The 23751-nt window shown below is 43.6% G+C and overlaps 1 protein-coding gene across 2 annotated transcripts; it reads right to left on the bottom strand.

Annotated features, from left to right (window-relative positions):
- Positions 1–1692: 1692 nt before the first annotated feature.
- On the bottom strand, positions 1693–23739 carry ENO2 (enolase 2). Of its 2 annotated transcripts, none has more exons than XM_089488944.1 (12): positions 23589–23739; positions 16987–17088; positions 11047–11142; positions 10719–10777; positions 10258–10327; positions 9885–10018; positions 9232–9454; positions 6833–7030; positions 6420–6621; positions 5804–5912; positions 3586–3644; positions 1693–2797 (listed from the first exon to the last, which is right to left on the bottom strand). In XM_089488944.1, exons 2-12 carry the CDS (start codon positions 17069–17071, stop codon positions 2728–2730), a joined length of 1305 nt encoding a protein of 434 aa, XP_089345070.1. In that variant the 5' UTR covers positions 17072–17088; positions 23589–23739; the 3' UTR covers positions 1693–2727. The 2 variants fall into 2 exon arrangements, with proteins under 2 accessions (XP_089345070.1, XP_089345068.1); XM_089488942.1 differs by lacking the exon at positions 23589–23739 and adding an exon at positions 23242–23389.
- Positions 23740–23751: the final 12 nt, after the last annotated feature.

Below are 23751 nucleotides of genomic sequence, written 5' to 3'. Positions count from 1 at the left end.
ATGCTTTAGCAAGACTGTTGTTCTTGTGTGCCTCCAGTGGTTTCCAACTTACGGCAACCCTAAGGGTATCATAGGGTTTTCTTGGCAAGTTTCTTTAGAGTGGGATTGCCATGGCCATCCTCTGAAGCTGTTCTTTATTCATGCTGAACCTCTCGTCCTATTCTTGACCTTCACTTGCAATTGCCTCTGGCCTGATGAGGATTTCCCCAACTTTAGCTCCTATTTTGCCAGGACTTACACTGAAGCACATGCATGGGCAGTCCAACACGACTGTCAAAAATGGTTCAGCTACCAAAACAGTCATGATCTAGTTCACACTGTGAAGCGGCTAGTTCCAGATTTCTATTCAGCCTGCAAATGGGTTATGCAGACCAACTCACTTAACCCTTGCCAAGAAGGCTGAGTCCTCCAACTTACTAAGAGAAGCTTGTCTCAGCATCACACCGAACAGGTCTGCTATCATTTTCCACGTCCAAAAGAGTGGAGTCATTCTCTAGGAAAATAGGTTGGCAGCTGTTATGACCGATAAAGACCTTTAGAGAAAACTTCAGAGCCTGCCTTGTTCCAAGAATGCTGCTTTTGTTGGGCTTTCTCAGTGATAAAATAAGGAGGATTGTTTTGTTTGCTCTGCATAATTGTTTTCTATGTAAATCACATAGATTATCCATTACAAAAAAAAGGTGACTTACTCTGCCGTTTTCATGTTAATTACGGGATGCAGTTGGGTATTATCGCAGGAAAAATGCCACTGATGGTGCCGCCTGACTGCATCCCGCCTAAAACCCAGTTACAAGCTGCACTCAGCTGGCCAATTTTCAAAGTCGGGAATTTCGCTGAAAATAGCAGGAATAATTTTTTTTTGTAATGGGATAATCTCCATAGAAGTTCCACATTTCATGATGGTCTCACATGCTGTGTAAGATTTTAATCTGAAACCTATTTTAATATCCAAGTTACATAAATATGGATATGAAAAATATCCTTATTTTGCTTCTTTTCTCTTAAAGCAGCCAGCGGCTGTTGAGCTGCAATTCATAGCATTTCTCACCATTGACTATGCTGGCTACTGCTTTTGGGAACTGCACTCCAACAACATCTTCAGAACTGTACTTTGCTGACCCCTGGAATAGTTGAATTTTGAATTTGGGAAGCAAATTCAAACTAGATCTCTTCACATATGCCTCCAATTGATTTCAGCTCTGCAAACCTGACAGACCTGTGAGTGGTGTAGGATTAATGGGATTTGTGCAGCCCTTCAGATGATGCTGGGCTGCATCCCAAGCTGATGAGGAATGCAGTTTCAGCAGCAGCTAAAGGGTCATGTATTCACCCTCCCGGAGTAAGAGAATGGGAAGGTTAATAGCCACACAGCATAGAAATGAAACCTTTCTTCTTGGTGATGCCAGTCCTCTCAGGAGCTGCTTTTGGCTGAAGGGTAAAAGTAGGTCTCAGACAACAAGGATTTCAGGGTGTTTACCACCAAACCTTCAGCCCCTATCAGGAGCTAGTAGGTTTTATCCCAGAACTTGGAAACATTAGTTTGGATTATAGCTCCCAGAATCCAAGAATGTAGTGGTCATGCTGCCAAGGAATTCTGGAAATCATACTCTAGAATACGTACTCCATCGATGGAGTTCATCCAGTTCCTTCCAAAAACAAAAACCCAGAGATATTCAGGCAGAGGCAAGAAGCTCAGATGTGAATCAGAATTTAATTGAGGGTTTGTCTGTTGGTAGATTTTGGGGGGTGTTGGTTTCTTTCCTATTACTTGTCACTGTTGTTCAACTGAAGGTGAAACTTCTGGAGGTCAAAGCAGAAGTGATGGCAGGGGATAAGGAGAAGGAGAAAGAGAGTGCCTTGTGACCAAACATCTGGAGGGCAAAGGGAGGGAGAGTGGTCTGAGCAGGCTGCTGATTGCAACAACATGCCCACAAATGCACTGACCCACAACACCCCGCAAAGCATAGCCCAGTGGTCCAGAGTATCTGTGGCAGCACACTTTGCCCTTGTGTTTCAGAAAAACTGAAAGCAATGCAACTTTCAGATCAATTGCAACTTAACCTCAGACTCAGGTACTACAGCACACACGCACACATGCCCACATACATCACATTACACTGGAGATTAAAAAGAATACTTGAAAGTAGGTAGGGACAGGCTAGAACCCCCATACATGCACAGACACATGTGCACACTCTTGTGTGCACACCCACACATATGCATAGAAAGCAGCCAGCTATGGACAGAATGCAGAACACAAGGTTAAACACAAACTCATATCCAAGAGCAAAACATAGCACCTAACATTTTCCAGGTGGCAACAGCACAGAAACACACAGTCCTGCGTCAATAAACAAACACAATTGTCATTCTGATCTAAGGACAACCCTCAAATCCCCATGTATGGGCCACGTGCCCTGGCAAGTGTGCTCATGCCATTTTGTACTTGGATACACTGATGACTGAAGCAGGCCCAGAGAGCAGACACTTCACAACACACGCAAAAGCTGGCTTGCAGCACTGCATCGTGGAGGGTGGAAGGAAGCGCCATTCTCGACATGTCTTAGGGGATTCCAGTTGGGGAGGCTAAGGAGCAGAGATCTGGCAGCTGGAGAGGTATGTAAGGGAGTGAGGAGCAGAGAAGATGGAGAAGGCAGTCTAAGGGGCACTCAGAGAGAGTCTGTGCATGGGAAATCTGCAGGGAGGCTAGTATGGCAAGGACTGTGTTTATAGGACACTCGGATTGCGGAAGTTGTGGCCAGCAAAGCGAGCTTCATCGCCAAGCTCCTCCTCAATCCTGTGGGAGACAGAAAGAGAGAAAGTTGATGGATCATGACTCTGGTCACATAGTGGGCGCAGACTGGACAATATTAACCTCCTTTGAAAGGTTAAAGACAAAACTTAAATTGCTAATGTCAGCTCCATTAGAAGCTGCATAATAATGAGTTGCAAAAACCCCAGTTCAAATCATGACTCTGCCATGGAATCCTTTGCCGGCCCTAAGCAAGCACACTCTCTCATCTCTGTTGGCAGTGGAGGAATAAAATGTGCAAATGTTTTGCTAACCATTATTTCAGTAGAATGCATATTTACATCCAGTGACATTAATCTAGCAAAACTAGATTTTTTTTGTGCAGTGACATTTTAATGCCAAAAACAGGAACATGAATGCTGTATATTGAATGCTGCATATTGACAGCCTTGCTTGGAATCTATGAAAGACACTAAAGTGATTAATGTGTATGGGGGGGAAACATCCTTGTAGTGATGGTTCTGGGAAACCTATGCCTTGGAAGCCAATGCCAGGAGAAACATACTGGTATCCTTGTATAAAGTGAGGATGTAGCCCTGAATTCCCTGTTGATGTGTACTGGAAGAGATCCTAAATTGTACCCTGTTTCCCTTGTAATAGGCAAGTGGCCCTTCAGTGGTGCACCTATGCAGTCAAGCCTCCCCTGGCCTCCTCAAAAATGGCCAAGGTATGTGGCCCCAAGACATTTCCAGAAGCAGAAGATCCCTTGACTCAGTTTAGTGAGCCTGAATCCTGAATTTTACACTTTTTACATCACCTGTTGCAGTTCTTACCTCATTAGCTGATTATATTTTGCCAGTCGCTCGGACCTGCATGGCGCTCCAGTCTTTATCTGTAAAAGAGAGCCAACTCAGGATTCACCCAGGCCCTGAGGTTTCTAGGCCAAAACCTGAGTCCTAGGGATTCCCCAGTGACACATTAAGTACTAACCACTGTTGCTTGACAGCTTGTCATTTACACACACATGCACACACTGGGAACATATTTTTCTGTTTCAAAATGAAGAAGACCGAAATCTTAGTTGAGGGGGCTGCTCCCAGATGAAGGTGAAATGAGGGGATTATTCCTCCCAACATAGACACTCTGGAGAGTCTTTGCAAGTTACAACAACAAATCTGTTAAGCTGTAGGAATTTTTGTAGGAAATTGTAGGAAGCTGCTGCTCTCCTAACGCAGCAGATTTGCACACAGCTCTTTCTTCCTGCCCAAAGGTGAGCTGATCAAAACGGATGAATTTGTAACTTTAGTCTCCTGACTGGAGATGACCTACAAAAACTGGAGACTAAGTCGCAGGTCCTGGGTTCTGGCAACTCTGCTCCTGAGTTACTGAATGATCTTCTTTTTTTCTTCTTCTTTGCTACATGGTTTAAAGAAGATTGCTTCTGGCGTTTACCCAAATATGTGGAAGTTATGAGGGTCAAAAGATGTGAGTTCCCATCCAGTCTTAATGTCCACTATATTCAAGTTTCTGCACTCGGTATCCCTGACAGTGGCATCCCCAACCTTGGTGTCACCTGGTGCGGAGGGGGGTTGCTGGGCAAGAGGGGTGCTCAGCCCTCTCCTTTGCTGGGGTGGTAAAGCTCTCCTCATAAGGAAATCTTTGCCACCATGGCAAAGCTGGGAAGGGCACAGCAGAAGAGGACCCAACTAAAGGTCAGCCCTCGTCTGGGGTGTCACCCAGTGGATTCTGCACCCCCTTAGTGATGCCACTGATTCCTAACTACACTTACTGTTCTACTTGCATCAAGTGAACACAAGTAGAGCATCTTTTCAACACTTGACCCAGTTGGTAAATAGTGGCAGGAATATAGTAGATGGAGAGCCAAACTGCATGGCCACATCACTCTAATTACTAATGTTTCTCACATTAAAGGCTCTCACAATTAGCACCTAACCTTAGGAATGCCATACATACCAGCAGTACATATGTATGTGGGAGTGCTTGGTTTGACCACTGAACCAATACAAAAAGTATTTTTGTTTCTTAAAGGAAGGAAGGATGCAAGTAAGCAAGCAAACTCTGCTCTCTTACCACCATCCTGGCTGGCTGCTGGCCTTCCTACCCTCCTTCCAGGATATAAAGTGGCAGTAGGAAGGCAACAGTATTATTTGTTTCTTCCCTTCATTTTTCCCCTTAGAGGCTAGCAGTGTGTGTGTGCTACATAGCAAAGCTCAATCTTTGCTCACCATCTTCATTTCCTCTGTAAACAACATCTCTGGAGTGTCACTGTGCATTGGGTCCAGCCACCCAATGTCTATTTAAAAAGCAACAGAACTAGAAAAGGGAAAAGGGATACTGTGTCAACTGGCATCAGCCCCGATATTCCCATGCCAGGTGCTGATATGCCCACCATTCATAATTTGCTGGTAACTCTGGAGCCATCTGGGCCCTTGAGGTTGCAGGGTCCCCAATGTCAGTCTCAGAGTCCAGGTCTAATGGTGCCACTGGAGCCTCTTCCACTCCCAGCCTGCTCACTTGTCCATATCATAATTCCGCCTCTTTCTGAGCAGACTTCTTAACAAAGTCCTTGATTTGCACCTAACTTTCCAGTGCTTTCCCACCATTTCTTCTATTTTTTTAAATTACTGTATCAAGAAAAAATCAAGGAAGGAAAAACAGAAGAGCTACAAAATGCTTTCTGACTAATAGTGCTAGCAATTCCCTGTCAGAAGAATGCACAGTTCCTAGCAACACATGACACTGGAAAATGCCTCCTACTCAGGTCCTTGGTCCATCTAACCCAGTATTGCTAATTCTGCCTGGCAGCATCTCTCCACAGTTCTTTTCTAGCCCTACTAGGAGATCCCCGATATTCCCTGGTGCTCTCCCATGCAAATATTAACCTGTCTTTATCCTGCTTAGCTCCCAAAACCAGACAAGATGGATATGTTCAGGATAGTATGGTCATCTTATAAAGTATGGTGTTATGCATAGATCTGTTTCCTCCTAAGAGGAGGTGGAAGGCATGATTTCTACCCAGACAGAACTTACCTGCCCAGTACAGAGTCCCACCACCAGGTCCGCAATGAAGGTGTCTTCAGTCTCCCCTGATCGGTGACTCACCATCACTCCCCAGCCATTCTCCTGGGCCAGTTTACAGCTATGGGGAGATACAACAAACATAGTTAATATACAGTGCTACCTCGGGTTACGAAATTAATTCGTTCCGCGGCGCCGTTCGTAACCCGATACATTTCGCAACCCGAAAAGGCTTTCCGTTAGCGCTGGAAAGCCGCTAGCCGCGCTTCGCATTTGAATTTCGCGCCGAAACGCGCCGAAATGAATTTCGTAACCCGAAAAATCTTTCGTTACCCGGAACAGTTTTTTCCAATCTAACTTTTTCGTACCCCGGAAATTTCGTAACGCGATCAATTCGTATCCCGGGGTACCACTGTACTTCCCTGTGGATTTGTGCCTGGGCAAGTGCTCTACAGCTCATGGGATCTTTGTAGATTGTAAGCCCGAGGGCAGGGAACTGTCTAATTAAAAAGATTGTATGTACAGCGCTGTGTAAATTTACAGCGCTTCTTAAATAAAGGTTAATAATAATAATAATAATAATAATAACAATAATAATAATAATAGAAGAATTTTGGAATTAACTTACGCCTGAATGGCTTCAGTGACTGATCCAATCTGGTTGACCTTAAGCAGGAGACAGTTGCAGGCCTTCTCTTCAACAGCTCGCTCGATGCGTCTGGGGTTGGTCACTGTCAAGTCATCCCCTACTATCTGAATCCCTACATTTGCTGTGAACTTGGACCAGGCCTCCCAGTCATCTTGGTCAAAGGGATCCTCAATTGACACCACTGAAGAGAGAGAAAGGGAAAGAGGGAAGAAAATGATGGGTTTATTACACACAGTCATCATTCCATCTTTTAATGACAGAAACTCTATGATGAGTTGCATTGGTGGCGGGGGGGGGGGGGTGGGTTGGACTGGGTGGCCCTTGTGGTCTCTTCCAAATCTGTGATTCTATGATTTTCTTCTCTGCTGCTGAGGTTTTCCCAGTTGGCTCACCTGGATAGTCCCGAACAAAGCTCTGGTAGAGGTCACCCAACTCATCAGCAGAGATGTAGCGGCTGGGGTCATCAGGGGATTTGAAATCCAAGTCATATTTGCCATCTCTGTAGAATTCTGATGCAGCCACATCCATGCCAATTACAATTTTATCAGTGTAGCCAGCTTTCTCAATGGCTTCTTTTAGAAGTTCCAGTGCTGAGGTATGGGAGAGAAAAAGCATCTTTAAGGTTGAAAATGTCCTTTAAACATCTGAAATAATCCTTTGAGTGGAGATTCCCACTGATGAATAAGGAAGAGGAAAAGAGCATCTCCTGTTTGGCTTAGGGTCAAGCTACCTGCTGCACATAATCCATGGAATTAAAAACACTGACAGATGTTCCTGCTGCTACTTTTGGGGAAACCAGCTGCAAGGGTGGGAGGACTTGCAGCTGGAAAGTTATGAGAGGTTTTCTTCTAACATGCTCTTCACCAACTTTTTCTTCCAGCTGCTCCCTCCTGGTTACAGATGCATGTTTATCTTACAAACACATATCTGGAACCCTAATAAAAACAAAGGTCCAGCACATAGTTCTTCGGCTTCTTTGTTCAAAATCTTCCCCTCCCAATGCTGCTTTGCCCAGAAAAAGCAGCCACTGAGGTTTTATCATGTCAACATGTGTATTATCACATGCATTTGCTGTCGGTTCTCATATACTCAAGCCTTATAGTCAAGCCTTATAGTCAAGCCTTATAGTCAAGCCTTATAGTCAAGCAACATTAAATGAATTTTTCAAAAGATGTTTAAGTTTATCAACTGAAGGAAAAGCAGCAGTGCAGGGGGCCAATTTCAATCAGTTATTTTCTCCACTGCCCCAAGAATCTCCAAATGTTCTCACTCCCCAGGTTGGCTTATACCTTTCTCTTGCTTCCATTTGAAGAATTTATTCTATTTCTTCAGAATTCACCTATTTTAAAATATAAGCTTTTTTTTTTTACTAATTATATATGTTAGCTGGTCTTTCAGTTATGAATTTGTTTTAATATATGGATAATTTTATTTTATTTACTTTAAAAACTGTTCTCCTTCCCAACAGTCTCTATGCAAAACAGAAGTGAGAGAACAAATGGTATCTAATCCAGATAGGATGGAGATAACTGATTGGAATCGTGTTGGTTAGTCCAGATCGGAGTAAGCCCATTCAACTGAGTGAGTCAACATATACCTCAATCTAAATGATTCAATGGCTCTACTCCAGACAGGACTAACCACAAATTTAGGTTAACTGTTGGCTGGGGGTTCTGGTGATCCTGGATCCTCCCATTCATTTTGGTGACAGCATCCACAATACAGAATAACTTTCTGGGCAAGAGAAAAGTCCCACCCCATCATTAAGCAAGCTTTGATTTGGTCCAGCATTTTAAACACAGATCACCTTGTGTTTTATCCTCTTGGCATATTCTATTTTTGTTTGTTTTACTATTCTTTAGTCTGTTGTGGCATTATTTGTTACCATCACAAGCTGCTCTCACTATCTCTATAAAGAGGCACAGTATTTATACCTTAAAAAGAATAAATAAAGGTGTGAGAAATTATCAGGGAAACACCAACAAATTTGTCGGGTTGTGAAGCTTTTTAAAAATATCAACATATGAATGGGTGAAGATCTTGGGAGTGTAGAAATCCCAAAGGGAAGACTCTGGTCCAAAACACACTGCAGCAGCAGAAACAATCCAGTTCAAGACCACTTTAACTGCTCTGTTTTAGTGCTAGGGAATCCTGGGACCTATAGTTTATTGTGGTACCAGAGCTCTCTGACAGAGAAGGCTAAGTGTATCACAAAACTACAGTTCCCATAATTCCTTAGCTTTAAGACAGGGCAGCTAAAGCAGCCTTAACCTGGATTATTTCTGTACTGTGTTTTGGACCTAAGACTCCTAATTTAAAACTCCAGCCCTCAAATTTGATTATGTGGAAGTAAGAGGCTGTGCAGACCAGTCATTAAGGCCGGTCTGGGGGCAGAGTTGAAGGATGGCGTCCATATGATGCACACCCCAACTCTGTCCCCATGGCAGCTTGATGCCACGTGCTGCTCCACACGGTGTGCGGCATCATGGCGCACCTCTGGCGCTGCGTTTACACGGTGCAGCCCCAAAGGAGTGCCTTAATGCCACGGCGCTGCAGCTATTGCACCCTGGAAAGGCCAAATTGGGGCACAGTGCACGGTTGCCACGGTCCCGATCCAGCACAGCTGGAGGTGGCTGCAGGCTTCTCCTTAGGGATGGTTTGCCCAGCTTCTTTGTCTTGCTTTATGATCACTCTACTAAAAATATTACTTTTTACTGGAGAAACTGCAATCGGGAATGGAATTGGCCTGGAGGCTACAGGAAGTAATAATCCATACAGTTCTTTTCTTCACCTTCACTGTTCTCCAGGATGTTCGGGGCAAAACCTCCTTCATCTCCTACATTGGTGGCATCTTTACCATACTTGTCCTTGATAACACTCTTGAGATTGTGGTAGACCTCAGCACCAATGCGCATGGCATCCCGAAAGCTCTCAGCACCAACAGGCAAGATCATAAACTCCTGCATGGCCAGCTTGTTCCCAGCATGGGAGCCCCCATTGATTACATTGAAGGCCTGGAGGAGTTCAGTAAGACAAGAATCAAAAGGTGAAATGCAGCAATAGAGTCCAGTACACATCTACATGATCACTTTGCACTGTTCTGAAATTTGTTTAACTATCATGGCTTCCTCCACAATGTTGTTGGAAGTCAGGCTGCTAATTTATGAGGTTGCTAATTTTTGTAAAGCAATTCCATGCTGCTATACAAAACAAAAATGCCATGTTTTCTGTGACTGGCAGCCATGAGGATAAAGTGGGGTTGAATCTGGTTTGGATTAGTAATGTGGATATAAAATCAATGTGTGTGGAAAAGAGTCTGGTAGCTTTGTACTCTCTTTTGGTATTGAAGGAGTTCAGTTCCTTTGTATATTCCTTTAGTTTCTCTATCATCCCTGCACCACCCTTTTGTTTGTTTTCTGAAATTAGATATGATCAAGTTCTTACAGGTACTGGCAGAATCAAATCTGAATTTCCAGCTAGGTCAGCAATATGCCGGTACAGGGGGACCTCTTTCTCTGCAGCCGCTGCTTTGCACACAGCCAAGGAAACACCCAGGATGGCATTGGCTCCAAACTGAGCTGTGAAGATCACATCACATTATAGTATAACAAAAGCATCACAGACTTGTTCCAGCCCCCAAAGCTCTTCCAGTCATCCCCAGCCCCAATGGTATCTCTTACTACTAGGTTCCATGCATATATGTCAGGATTTGCAGATATTCTCCTATCTCTGACAGCTCTCCATTGCTCTGCCAACTAACCCTCTTCTGCCTCTCCCACCCCACATGTCCATGTTCTTATCAATGGAAATGGATTACATTTATTCTCTGTTCCATCCAGCTCCAGCATGAGGTTGTCTATCTTCTCCTGTTCCACCACAGGGAGGCCCTGCAAAAAGAAAGAGCACTTTAATGGAAGACGGTCAGGCAAAACTTGCCCTGAAATTTGTCACAAATTCCTCTTGCCTCCTCTAGTTACTACTCTAGATACTGCATTCATTCTTTACTATGCCACCTTTATAGTTCAGAAAAATCTACCTTCTATGTACAGCATTGACCAAATAATCGGCTTCTACAATGAGCTCCATTGGAAGACATTAATGTTTTGATAACACACATATGTGTGCATACATGTGTGTGTTTGCATGTGCATGCACACACACACGGTATGCTTGGGCATACAGAAAATAAAACAGGATGAAAAGAAAGCACAGAGAGGAAAAGAAAGAAGGAACATAAGAAGAGCCTTTGGAAAATGAAGAGTAAAGGGGGATTCTTACAGCGCTCATGAGGGCAGGGGCAATAGTGCTGTTGATGTGCTCCACTGCCTGCAGCACCCCTACAGAAAAGAAAAAGACCAGAGAGTGTCACACAGAGGCAGAAAAAAACAGAGAGAGTGAGAGATAAGGCACATGGGACCATCAGCTTTTACCCTGTCACTCCAGCTTGAGACTGAAGCTTGGGAAATTTCACTACTGCACATCTGCTGTTATTGCCACTCCGAAAGCAGGCCACCAGCATGTGGATGTGCATGTCCATAATAAGCGCACCCACCTCCATCCTGAGCTATCTAGAGTCATGCCTTGTCCACTGGGGGAGTGCTCCTACCTTTTCCAAGGAACCGGGATTTGTCGTTGTCACGCAACTCCAGAGCTTCATAGATCCCAGTGGAGGCTCCGCTGGGAACAGCTGCCCGGAACATGCCTGAGGAAGGCAGAGGTGGGAAATGTTGTGGGAGAACTGAACACAGGCGCCTTCCCTGGATATTCAGTGGTTCTTTCAAAATTTGAAGAATAATGGTAGCTCTTTGATATATGTGGGATGTGGTTGCTTAGTGGTTAAGTTCTGACAGTCGTAAGATCGGAAGGTTGGCAGTTCGAGTGCTGCATGATGGGGTGAGCTCCTGCCACTAGTCCCAGCTTCTGCCAACCTAGCAGTTCGAAAGCATGCAAATGCAAGTAGGCAAATAGGTACCACTTTGGTGGGAAGGTAACAGCGTTCAGTGCAGTCATGCAGGCCAGATGATCACAGAGTGGTCTTTGGGCAACTCTGGCTCTTTGGCTTAGTAACAATGAGCACCACTCCCCTACAGTTGGTTGTGGCTAGACATTCATGTCAAGGGACTACCTTTACCTACTTTTGATATATATTTATATGAACGTGAAAATAATGCTGGTGGTATTTTCTATGCAGTTGCACCATAAGAAATAACCTTTTTTCCACCTTTCAATGTTATGGCCAGTGAGCAGAGGATACTGGCATTATTGGCTAGTTTTGGCAACCACTTAACATTTTTTGGGTTATAATTAATTTAGTTATGAATATTTTAAATTTCATTTTGAACAACATTAAGCATGTCAAACCTCTGTGTTACTGTTGAGTTTATTTTGCTTTAAAATTGACATTGGACACTTTTGCAATGTGTATTTAGATAGATTAATTCCAGCTTTGGTCCTGCCTAAATAACTGCTTAATGGTTTGGAATTATTGCTGATTGAGGAGGGGGGAGAGAAGGAGGAGGAATGATAATACAAATAAAGCTATCTGGAGCCCTTGTTCCACAGAGTTTCTAGCCTATCCCCTAAATGTTCTTTGGCTGGGATGGCCTTGATTAATCCTCTGCCATCCCATATTTTTAGCTGCTTTCAAAATGTGTTAGTTTCTCTCTTCTCCTCCCTCTTTCCCCCTTTGTCACTGTCTTACTTCCACTGATCCAAACTGAACACAAAGAGTAGAGATAGGCCTGTTACAGACTGCCAAAATAAAGCTGCTTCGGGTCTCTTTGGAGATATGCTATTTAAATGATGCATGGGTCCTAAGAGTCCGGAGGTCGCACCAAAGCCACACTCCATGCCTAAGCACCAGAGTGCAGCTTTGGTGCAGCTTCCGAATTCTTAGGATGCATGCATCATTTAAATAGCATACCTCCAAAGGGACCTGAAGCAGCTTTATTTTGGCAGTCTGTAACAGGCCATAGTTTACAGTGAATTAAGTCTGTAGAATTAAGTCTGAGAGGAGTGGACATTGCCCTGTCCAGGAAGCTCGGGCAAAAGCAAAGTGCTGCAGCTTCTCTTAGCTTGTGTACTTCCCTATTAATAACTGTTGGCATCTTTGTGTGTTGTGTGCTTTCAAGTAATTTCTGACTTATGGCGACCCTAAAGCAACTAAGGAATATAACTCCTTATCATGAGGTTTTCTTGGCAAGATTTGTTCATAGGAAGTTTGCCTCTGAGACGAAGAATGTCTGACTTGCTTAAGGCCACCAGTGGGCTTCATGACCGATCCAGGAATTGAACCTTGGTCTCCAGAGTCATACCACTATGCCATGCTGGGTCTCGTTGGCACCTTTACCTCATAATATTATTTGACCACTCTAATATTATTTGTCCCTGTTTTCGTCTGTGAAATGTTAAGAGGGTACAGCAGGCCCTCCGGAACTGCTGGTTCTAGACCTGGGATTTCGAGTGACCAGGGACTGTCATGGTCCATATTATTCAATGGTGGTGGTGAGGTGACCATGCACGCAGATCCAAAAGCCTCCCTGGATCCGAAGGGTCCACTGTATGTTCTGATCCATCAGCTGAAGTTCAGGTGGGGCCTGACTCCAGGGGCCACACATGGAAGCATCAGCATTTCTGTAGGAACGTAAGGGCCACGTTGCAGGTCACAGGGCCAAGTAGTACACTCTGCTGCCCAGATGCTGATTCTGGGAGATCTCCTAGCAGTGTATGCAGGAAGCAGCATATTATAGCAGCTTGAATTCAGAGCTAGGATCTTAGACTTGGAAGGGACCACAAGGGCCATGCAGGAACACACATCTAAAGCACTCCTGAAAGATGCTCACCCAAACTCTTTTGTAATCTACTCATTCTCTTTCCCTTTTGCCCATTCCCCTTCCCATACCACTCAAATCATACTGCCTGAAAGTAAACATGAATACTATCATTACCTGACGTGAAGGCCAAATTTATACCTATCTTTTTTTCTCTCCTACTCATGTGCATGCTTGCATTTCCTTTTCTACATCTGTGGGCTCAGCACTGCTTCCCCCCCTCTTACCAGCTCACTTTATTGTTTCTCTATTTATTGTATCTTAATCCTTTCCCCGCTTCCTTTATCCCTGTTCTTGATGGAAAGCTTGTTTTCTCTCAGTCTATTAAACCTGCCGCTTGCCCCCTTCTTTTCTTTCCATATCTTGATCCGACTTTCCCTTTTACATCTTAACATTTGGAGTGGGATTTGATTCCGTCTAAGCATGTATTAAGATTGCACTGTTAACCTCTCTTTCTCATATTCTCCTTTTTCTTTCCTTCTTAAATCAAGTCACCTACTGCCTGCTTGTCATTTTAAAATCTTCTCAAGACTATTCTAATACTTCTCTCAATCTGTTGTCCAACTTTTCTTTCCAAAATCTTAGTGTGTCTGATTCTTTCTTACTATTCTCCCCTCACCACAACTACCATAGGATGATGATGATTGTTATCATTATTATTATTATTATTATTATTATTATTAGTGTTGTGGCCACCACTTCTCTCCAATTCATGTTTTGTTTTGTTCTTTTTCCTTTTTTATCATCACATTTTAACACCATGCACACTTATTTTCTCTTTGGATTTTATAACACTGTGGTGGTCACAGTCCTGAGGATGCATAGGCATCCTTATAGTGGCTATACCTAACTGAAAACACAGCCCAAACTGTCCATGTTTTAAAAGCAATCACACAATTAATGTCACATTTAATTTTGCTGTCCATAGTTGAGGGCTGCCTGTGATGAGTGTGACTAAAGAAGGCAAATGGATATTGTCGTAAAAAGTGGGGACTCCAGTGAATTTTGGAGGGTGAGGGACCAACAAGTATCTCTCAACAAGGAAGGAGGATGCCAATTTCCTGTATCATTTCTCCCTTTTAGATTGAAAGCCACTAAAAGGGAGAATAACAGCTATGCCATTATGCTATTTGTAGACAGGTAGTGTGATATAGTGGTTTGAGCACTGGACTAGGACTCTGGAGACCCGGCTTTGGATCCCTGCTCTGCCATGAAACCCCCCTGGGTAACCTTGAGCAAGTCACACTTTCTCAGCTTCTCTCTGAATAAATCTTGCTGAGACAATCTCATGACAGGTTCACCTTAGGATTACTGTAAGTCAGAAACAACTTGAAGGCACACGACAAGAATGTTGTATTATTTGTGCTGCAACAATTTTTTTTTTAAAAAAAAAATCTGAGTGTTGATTTAAACAAATGCCACCCATTTTCTAATGGTAAATTCTCTTTAAATGTGTGAAGTTTATGGTATAAATGTATATACTATGCAGAGTTCACAGAAGTCCCTTTCTGAAATTCATAAGATGATACAGTGGGCCGTTGTTATCCTTAGCTGGGGTTTGGTTCCAGGACTCTTGTGGATGTCAAAGTCTGTGGATGCTCAAATCCCATTATATACAATGGGGTATGATTCTTATTGTTACTACAGTGGGTCATTGGTATCAACTGGAGTTTGGTTTCACGACCCCCCCCCCCCAGTGATACAAAATCCATGGATGCTCAGGTCCCATTATATACAATGGAGTATTGGTTAAATGCCTGTACTGCAGCCATTCACTCAAAACCACAAGGTTGCGAGTTCAAGACCAGCAAAAGGGCCCAAGCTCGACTCAGGCTTGCATCCTTCCGAGGAGGGAGCTAAAATGAGTACCCAGACTGTTGGGGGCAAATTAGCTTACTTGCTGTTCACCGCTATGATCTTTGGAATAGCGGTATATAAATAAAACAAATTATTATTATTATTATTATTATTATTATTATTATTATTATTATTACAAGGGTTCCTTGGTATCCACTGGGGTCCTGGTATCCAAAAATCTGTGGATGCTCTAGTCTCATTAAATACAATGGCATAGTAAAATGGTGTCCCTTTTATAAAATAGCAAAACCAAGGTTGGCTTTTTGGAACTTCCTTTAAAAAAAAATAATCCAAGATGTGGATGCTTAAATCCATGGATATGGATGGCCAACTGTAATTCAATAATTTAATAAAAATAATAATGCAGTTCAATAAATAATTTAATAAAAATAATAAATTTATTTTTAAATGTAGCTTAGTGTATGTTTCTGTGTGTTCTATCCAAATTTTAGTATATGTAGAATTTTAATAAAAATGATTTTTTAAAAGATGCTTGTGGTTTTGTACTTGCAGTAGCATGTACTTGAAGAGTTAGTGGCCTGTTACAGACTGCCAAAATAAAGCTGCTTCGAGTCTCTTTGGAGGTATGCTATTTAAATGATGCATGGGTCCTAAGAGTCCGGAGGTCGCGCCAAAGCCACACTCTATTCCTAAGCACTGGAGTGCAGCTTTGGTGCCGCTTCCGGATTCTTAGGAGGCATGCATCATTTAAACAGCATACCTCCAAAGAGACCCGAAGCAGCTTTATTTTGGCAGTCTGTAACAGGCCACTGAGTCTTTTCTGGGGCTCAAATGTGAGACTAAAGAACTGGAGATGGAGAGCTAAAAGATGGTGCTTGGAGGATCAGGCAGTGGGCCTTTGTGGGGATGGACCCTAATAGTAATGGGTAGGCATGGGTGATGGCATCAGGGGTCCTTTCACACTATACAGGTATATGATTCTACGATTCAACTATGATTCTATTTTAACTGCCACGGCAATATCCCATGGCAATATCCCATTGCCATGGCAGTTAAAATAGAATCATAATTAAATTGTAGACTCATATACCTGTATAGTGTGAAAAGGCCCCTGATGCCATCACTCATGTCCAAGGGCAGAGAATTCTAAGTACCCTTCCCTAAAAGGTAAATCCCAGGATTTCATGAGATGGAACCACTGCAACAAAAGTAGTGTGAAAGGGTCCCAGCTGAGTTAGGAGGAAAACTTGGCTGGGTAAGTTGGGTAAGCACAGACTATTGAGTGAACAGCCAAATGGTCATCTGTGAGGGAAATTGGGCATTCTCTGGGAACCTGGAGAGGAATGCTAAAACCCTGAATATTCATATCAATCCCGGAGGCTAGGAAAGCTTATCATCAGGGTTAGGAGTTGAGTAAGCAAATAGTAATGGTTATCTCTTTTCTCTTGAGGAATCTGGTATTGCAAACACTGCAGGCATGGAAGTGAACAGTTTCATGGTCTGCTCTGAACACCTATGTCCTGAGGCCCCTGTGTGGATGGGGTGGGGTTTGGGAATGAGGAATGATGCTCTTGCATTGTTGTGGGCTTCAAAACCCTTTACTGCTGAAGGAATCGCAAACATGTCACACTACTTATTGTCTTTTCCAGCTTCCTCCAGGTAGCAACGTGGGAGAAGGCACAACAGAACACAACTAAAATTAAATTGATGTGATTCTCCCCTTCTTTCTTGTAAGTTTGCTGGAGAGAGATGGAGAGTTAGAGGTGCAGCTTCACCCTTGGTGTCTTCTGCCCTTTCCAGCTCCTTGTGGCCTTTGGACAGAGCTAATTTGTCATGCACTGAGCTGTAAATGGAGCACCCCCCCCCCACCTTTTCTTCTCTCCCACATCGGTGCATACCTTTTCCTGTGTACAAATCCACCTCCACGGTGGGATTCCCACGAGAGTCCAGGATCTCACGAGCATGGATCTTCTCAATAGACATGGTGGAGTTGCTGTTTTCTGGAGAAGAACAAACAAAGTATGACATATGCACAGAGCACAGATTTGGCTTTGATAGCCTCACTCCCTGACTGGTCATACCTTAGGCAGTGGCTCTCAGCTTCAGACCGGATTGAGTTATGTATAAAAAAGATTCAGGAGGGTGTGGAGGAAAAACCAGATTCCAAGAAGGCATCCCAAGCCACGTGCCTGCAGCAGGTTGTCATCTAGTCAGAATTGTACTGACTGAACCAGATAGAATCATAGAATCATAGAGCTGGAAGAGACCAAAAGGGCCATACAGTCCAACCCCCTGCCATGCAGGAACTCTCAATCAAAGCATCCCCGGCAGATGGCCATCCAGCCTCTGTTTAAAGACCTCCAAGCAAGGAGACTCCACCACTCTTTGAGGATGCAGTGTGTTCCACTGTTGAACAGCTCTCACTGTCAGGAAGTTCCTCCTAATGTTGAGGTGGAATCTTTTTTCCTGTAGCTTGCATCCATTGCTCCGTGTCCTATTTTCTGGAGCAGCAAAAAACAAGCTTGTTCCCTTCTCAATATGACATCCCTTCAAATATTTAAACAGGGCTATGGTATCACCTCTTCTTTTCTCTACTCTGGAGAAGAGAAGGTTAAGAGGTGATATGATAGCCCTGTTTAAATATTTGAAGGGATATCATATTGAGGAGGGAGCAAGCTTGTTTTCTGCTGGATGAGGAGTTATAAATGGAAGACTGCAAAGCTGAGCTGGACTCTCTCATGGAGTTCTTGTTGCCATTTCAATGTGCACATACACTGCCACAGCACATATACATCCCCAAAAGCATCATATGGGGGGCAGGTGTGGGCTTGGACCTGTAGCACTCTCTGGATGCATCTCTGCATCTTTCAGGCAGCTGGTGCAATGTTGCAGGGTGCACATGGTGACACTCTAAGCTTACATATTTGTCTTGCAGCTGGCATGCAGATGAGTCAGCCAGGCCAAAGGAGAAATAATCTCCTCTAGAAAAAATATATATACACCAGGGCTGTGGTCTGTCTGGAAATGGCATCCTCTGATTTGATAGCCTTTCTCCCCATTCATGAGGTATGTATGGGGATGTTTCCAAAGGCTAGGTGGTAAGGTTCTGCAGCTACCTAGCATGATTGTTCACATGTTCCAGGGCAGAGTTCCTGGCGCGGAAAGAAGATGCTGAGGCTGAACCTATGGGGACCTTGGCAATAATGAAACCCCTGACCACCATTAAGGCAGCAAAAATGAGTATTCCTTTTACCAGGGACAGACACTCTACTGGACCCTGAAAGACACACATTTCAAGTAATGCCACGGGCATCAACCAACGTTATTTTGAAAAATAATGTAGTCACCGCCTGTTTTAATGTAATAAGTAATAAACATTGATTACTTCAAACCATGCGCGTGTATGTATGCATGCACACATGGCCTTACCACTTAACATTCTGGGCAATCTGGGGAGATATTTTATATTTCTAAGTGATTTTAAAAATCACTTTAAAATAGCATGCCAACAACTTGTTACTAGTGAGAAGCAGCATGCTTTATTCACAAGTAAAAAGTGGTGGGGAATAAGGAACTGATTATAACTAATTAAAATAACATTAATAAGATAGCTTTAGGACCTCAGCTACCAAGTCACTAATCTCTTCTGATTATGATATGGAGAAAATAATCTTGACCTACCCCATTAACATTATATTGTTGGACTACTGAGGAAATGTGAAGTTCCTGGAATGCAAGAAATATGCTATACAAAAATGTCTATACTATCTATGTTGCTGGATGGATAGTGAGATGGCTGGCTCGGTCCTTAGGCAGAATTAAATTATTTCTCAGGCAGGAAATCTGGGATGTAATGGAAAAGGCAAGAAATGGTTAATCGTGTAACATGTACCATGTGGGCTATTGTGCCTTATGTGCCAAAATAATTTGGCTAGCTTTGGGTTCTGTGTACTTTGATGTGGAGCAGGGAAACGCTGCCACTTTATTTCAGGCTTTGGCTTCCGGCAGGGTCAGGTTTATACAGTGTTGACCATCCAGCCTGAATAAGATCTCCATGGTGGTTGGCTAGTTGCTTGGCAACCTCTTGTTTCTGTAGCTACTGGCAGAGAACAAAATTAGGAGGAACCTTAAGTCCCTAGACAAGGTGACCTGGCATCCTCCTTTTTCAGGATAAATCCTACATTCCAACCCTCTGTCAAGGAGGAATTTCAAAATGTCTTGCATTTTGAAGATGACTAAGAAGCATGGGTTTATAATTATATTAGTGTTTTTAGCTTTTATTTTGCCATGTCGCAACATTTGAGTGTCCTACATTTTGCAGTGCCCTGTCCTCCTTTGCAGTTATGACATCTGGTTACCCTGTCCCTAGAGAGATGCCATGCATGAATCTCTGGTTTCACCTTGGATGGATCCAACATCATGCAGCCAGAGGCTATTCTGTTTGTAGAGAGGAAAAGATGTTGGGAGATTTAAGCATGACTTTCTCTTGTCATGTAGGACTTTACCATATGAGGCCAAAAAAGTGAAATTTTATCAGAAGTGTCTTTGGTCTATATCACACGTCGTGTCCATCCTGCTGCTGCCTTGCATTCCAGTTCTTACTGTTTGTTCCATTTGTTGCATTCCATTTATTACTGTTGTCCTTTTCATTGATGGGCAAAAACCATCAATAGGTTCTCACTCTCTCTGCTATTCCATTACTGCCTTCATGTGATAGGTCCCTTCTGCTGCAGTTCTGCTTCTCAAACAGTCACGTGGAATGAGTGGACACGATTCTGTTCCTCCTCCCCCTCTTCTCCCTCCATCACTCAGCAAGTGCAGTGGGCAACACCTTCCTGAATGTGCACACAGCAGCCCTGCACAATGGGAAGGAGAGGAGCCGTAGATGCCAACATCTTTCCGGAGCCAGCCACGGCGTTCACATTCACACAGCGGTCAGCTCCAGGAGATGGTTGGTGGTCATGATCGCTCATTTCCACCATTCCTCCTGGAAGGCCGCATTTGGCAGTGCAGAAAACAGATCATGCAACCATGGATCACCCAAGTGCTAGTGTGGGGGAAAGTGTAATAAGAAATTATGCTAAACCGGTATGCTTCCATTATTAAACTAGTGTGGGACAGCAGGCTAGTGTAATGAAGTCCACAGTCTGGTCAATTAACATGCCATGACAGAGGCATGAAAGGCAGTTTCTTCTGCACTAACATAATAAGAATGAAAATGTTCATTATTTTGAGAGTCCCCATAAAAAACTGTGAGACCTATGTCAACCAAGCCATGAACATGAGGGTATGTCAATTCTAGAACCAATATAACTTTTAAACTGGTTTAGAATATTTAAAAAATAGGTCAAATGAGACCAAGGGCCTGTCCGGTGCGGCAGCCTTGATACTCAAGCCATCCAAGGTATGCCCATTAACAAATAGGGAACAACAATTTGACTGGGATGATTTCTCCAAAGGAGTTGTAGAAATTGTAAAGAATTCTCTATCAGAGAACTTCAGTGCCTTTCGCTGCATTTATAACTCCTAGAGGAGTTTAAAGGTTTAGTGTAGATATAATCTAAGAGACAAGAGAAAGATGTCAGGGATAATACTGCAATCTTTTAAATCAAGCCCAGAGCCCGAGTATCCAAACTGAGAATTATCTTGCTCTGCACTAGCAAGAGCACTATCAATGCATTCTCCTAAATAGTGGTATTGCAGTAGTACAGATACCACATCCTTAGTTGTTGGTAACCCAGACATGATTTCTGATGGTTCACATCTACCCCTTTCATGCACAAAATTTAAAATATGATATATAAAATTATCTTCAAGCTATAGGTATAAGGTGTACATAAATGAATTGTGTGTTTAGACTTGGGTCCCCTTGCCAAAGATACCTCATTATGTATGCATATGCAAATACGGGTATTCCAAAATCCTGTTTTTTAAAAAAATTGAAAATCTGAAATCCAAACATTTTGGATAAGGGAGACTCTACCTGTAATATTAACACTGTTTTTCCTCCAATGATCTCAAAGCATCTTCCATCTATTTCACAGGTGGATTCTCTTCCAAGCAGCCAGCAGGGCTAAAACTAATATTCAGCAACAGACTTATGCTGTGGTCACCTTCAGACCATTCTTTCCTTCAGACTGCTGCCCCAGGAATATAAATGTTCACAGAGAGCAATTTTTACAAGTTAGTATTGTAACATTTGATTGTCATCTGCTTCTTGGCTTGCAGATGACCTGCCTAGATTGGCGACTGTATTCTGATTAAAAAAATACTGGGAAAATGGTGATAGAAGGAAGGACGCTGCAGAAGAATACAGCCACCTTCTCCAACAATCAGTTGACATGTCTCTGTGTTCATCTGACCCCTTTGCTCAGCCACAACTGGCTTGAAAGAGTTACAATTTGGGAGAATTAATATAAGAATGGCAAAGTTATGATGATCTTATGCTCTGTTAGGAAAGGGTTTATGGACACCCCTCCACCTGCATTGTATGTGACGCAGAGGGCAGGCAATAGGAGGGAGGGAGGGGCAAAATGGAGAAGGCTGCAACTCCATTGGAGGGAGGGGGAAGGAGGAGAAATGTGACTGGGGATGGAGCTTGTTATATCGGGGGCAAGAGAAGTAAACATGCAAGAAACAGCACACTGAGGTTCTTGGTCCCCTTCTCGTTTTAGAGATTGATAAAATAATGTAGATCTTGTGCCAGGAAAATGTTCAAGGTCTGGGGATTTTGTTTATCGAGACCAGTGTTTTCTCGAATGTACCCAGGTAGATGTTTTCCTCCTACCCTCTTCTGCCACGTCTTCTGGGTCGGCATCCCCCATCTGCTGCTTCATTGGCTGAACAGCTGCTCCATGTGTTGAAATGTCTGGGTGTCTGTCAGATGCCAGACACTCACCAGGTTGCTAAGGCAGATGCAACACCATGGAAATATCTTGGCCCCAGCAGATTCAGCTGCTTCTACTTCTCCTCACAGCATACTGGCATGTGTTCACCTGTGCATGCTACGTATTTAGCGCTCTATTAGCATCAACATTTTTGCAACAGAATCCAACCGGTAAACAACCTAGACCATATAGTCTCCAGCCACTTATAAGCACTACTGCCGGCTTTTCCTTTGATTCATTCTAGTTCTGATACAGGACAAAACTGTTGGCTCTTGGCCTGTTCTGCTATTATCCATTCCTTCCAACAATGTTTGTACTAAAGACGAGGCAGGACAAATGTAACCTGCCTGCCTGTCCCCACCATCTCACTAGTCTTTCTTTATTCTTCACATCTCTCATCTCTACTTTCGCTCTCCCCGTCTCCCTTTCCAACAGTGGGGAAAAGCAGGGACAACAGAAGTAGCACTGTCCTGAAAGGAGGTCAGGGCCAGATAAGCAAGGATAAGGGATGTGGTCAGGGAGTGGCAGGCTGACTAGGAGGGGAGGAGGCAGCACAGCTGGGGAGCCACTGGAAACCATTTGGATCAAGGATATACAGAATAAACTGTGGTGGGAAGCTGGCTGAAAGTGGGGTTTTTTTTAAGTGCTGCAGCTGCACAGTATTCCAGGCATTCCCAACTTAGCACTGTCTTCCATAGCACCTAGTTCACTTTGCATTTATTTCATGTCTTCTAGTGGTACTAGGGCATTACTCTGGAAGCCACACCAGTCTTAAGACAGTGTAGTAAAAGCTTGCCTGGCTCTCACTGCTTTCTTTTCAGTGCCCAAAGTAGAACATTTGATGGTGCCTTTTTACTCCATGGATGATAACACTGTGGTATGGTCCATGACCACATCACATAACTGCTTTGCTAAGTGGCTAGTGATGGGAAAACCCAGGTTGATATCTCTGGTCATGAGTCCTCTGCCTTGCAGACTCCCATCTCACTCCTTGAAGAAGGTTTAACACTGATGCCTGCTCACTTTCCCAGTACCTTGCCTAGAGGTCTCCATCCCAGTATACTGAGAGGGACATTTGCAGCAGTTAAAAGAGAGACAAGAAGTTAAAGGTCAAGCAACAGCACTATCAAGAAAGTACGCAGGGGAGAGGGATAAGAAAATAAGGAGAGGGGGGTGGAATAATTGGGTGGAATTTTGTGAAGCCTCTTACAGAGGGATGTGAAAAGCAGGGCTTAGCCTTGTTAGGAAATGGTGGAAGTCACTTACCTTCCTAGTCCAGAAGTAGGAAGGTTGGCCAAAGCACACCACTTAAGAGGAGCGGGATTGCAAGATCAAGGATGCAGGGCTGGAAGGGGAGCTGCTCTGTCCTCTGAGCCAGTGGCAGCAGCAAAAACAGCAATGGGATGGAGCCGCCCCTGATAGGGCCTTGGTGGCAGCATGTGACCCAGAGCCGTGATGAGTCAGGATTTCAAGGGAGCTTTGCAAACAGCACGTAGAGGATGGAGAGAGACAGGGAAGGGAGGGGTGGACAGTGCTGCAGGAATGGGATGCCAAAAGCAAAACACGCAGTTGAGCTTTATCAGACAGGATTTAAAAAAAAATAATTCACATGCCTCAAATCACAACTCTTGATTGAAAGCACAGACAGCTCTCCCCCTCCAACACCCTGCAAAGAGAGTCTGGCTCTTCTGAAACAGCAGCACAGCTGGTACTTCCGGATGCCAGGAAAGTACTGTTGTGTAGGTTAGCGCTGCAAAACACAGCAGAGAAGCCTCT

The sequence above is a fragment of the Sceloporus occidentalis genome, unplaced genomic scaffold, assembly GCF_023333645.1.
Source record: "Sceloporus occidentalis isolate IW3139 unplaced genomic scaffold, rSceOcc1.0.p SCAF_1, whole genome shotgun sequence".
Taxonomy (NCBI): domain Eukaryota; kingdom Metazoa; phylum Chordata; class Lepidosauria; order Squamata; family Phrynosomatidae; genus Sceloporus; species Sceloporus occidentalis.
Note: the sequence above shows the minus strand (reverse complement) of the source record. Positions and strands in the feature narration are given on the sequence as shown.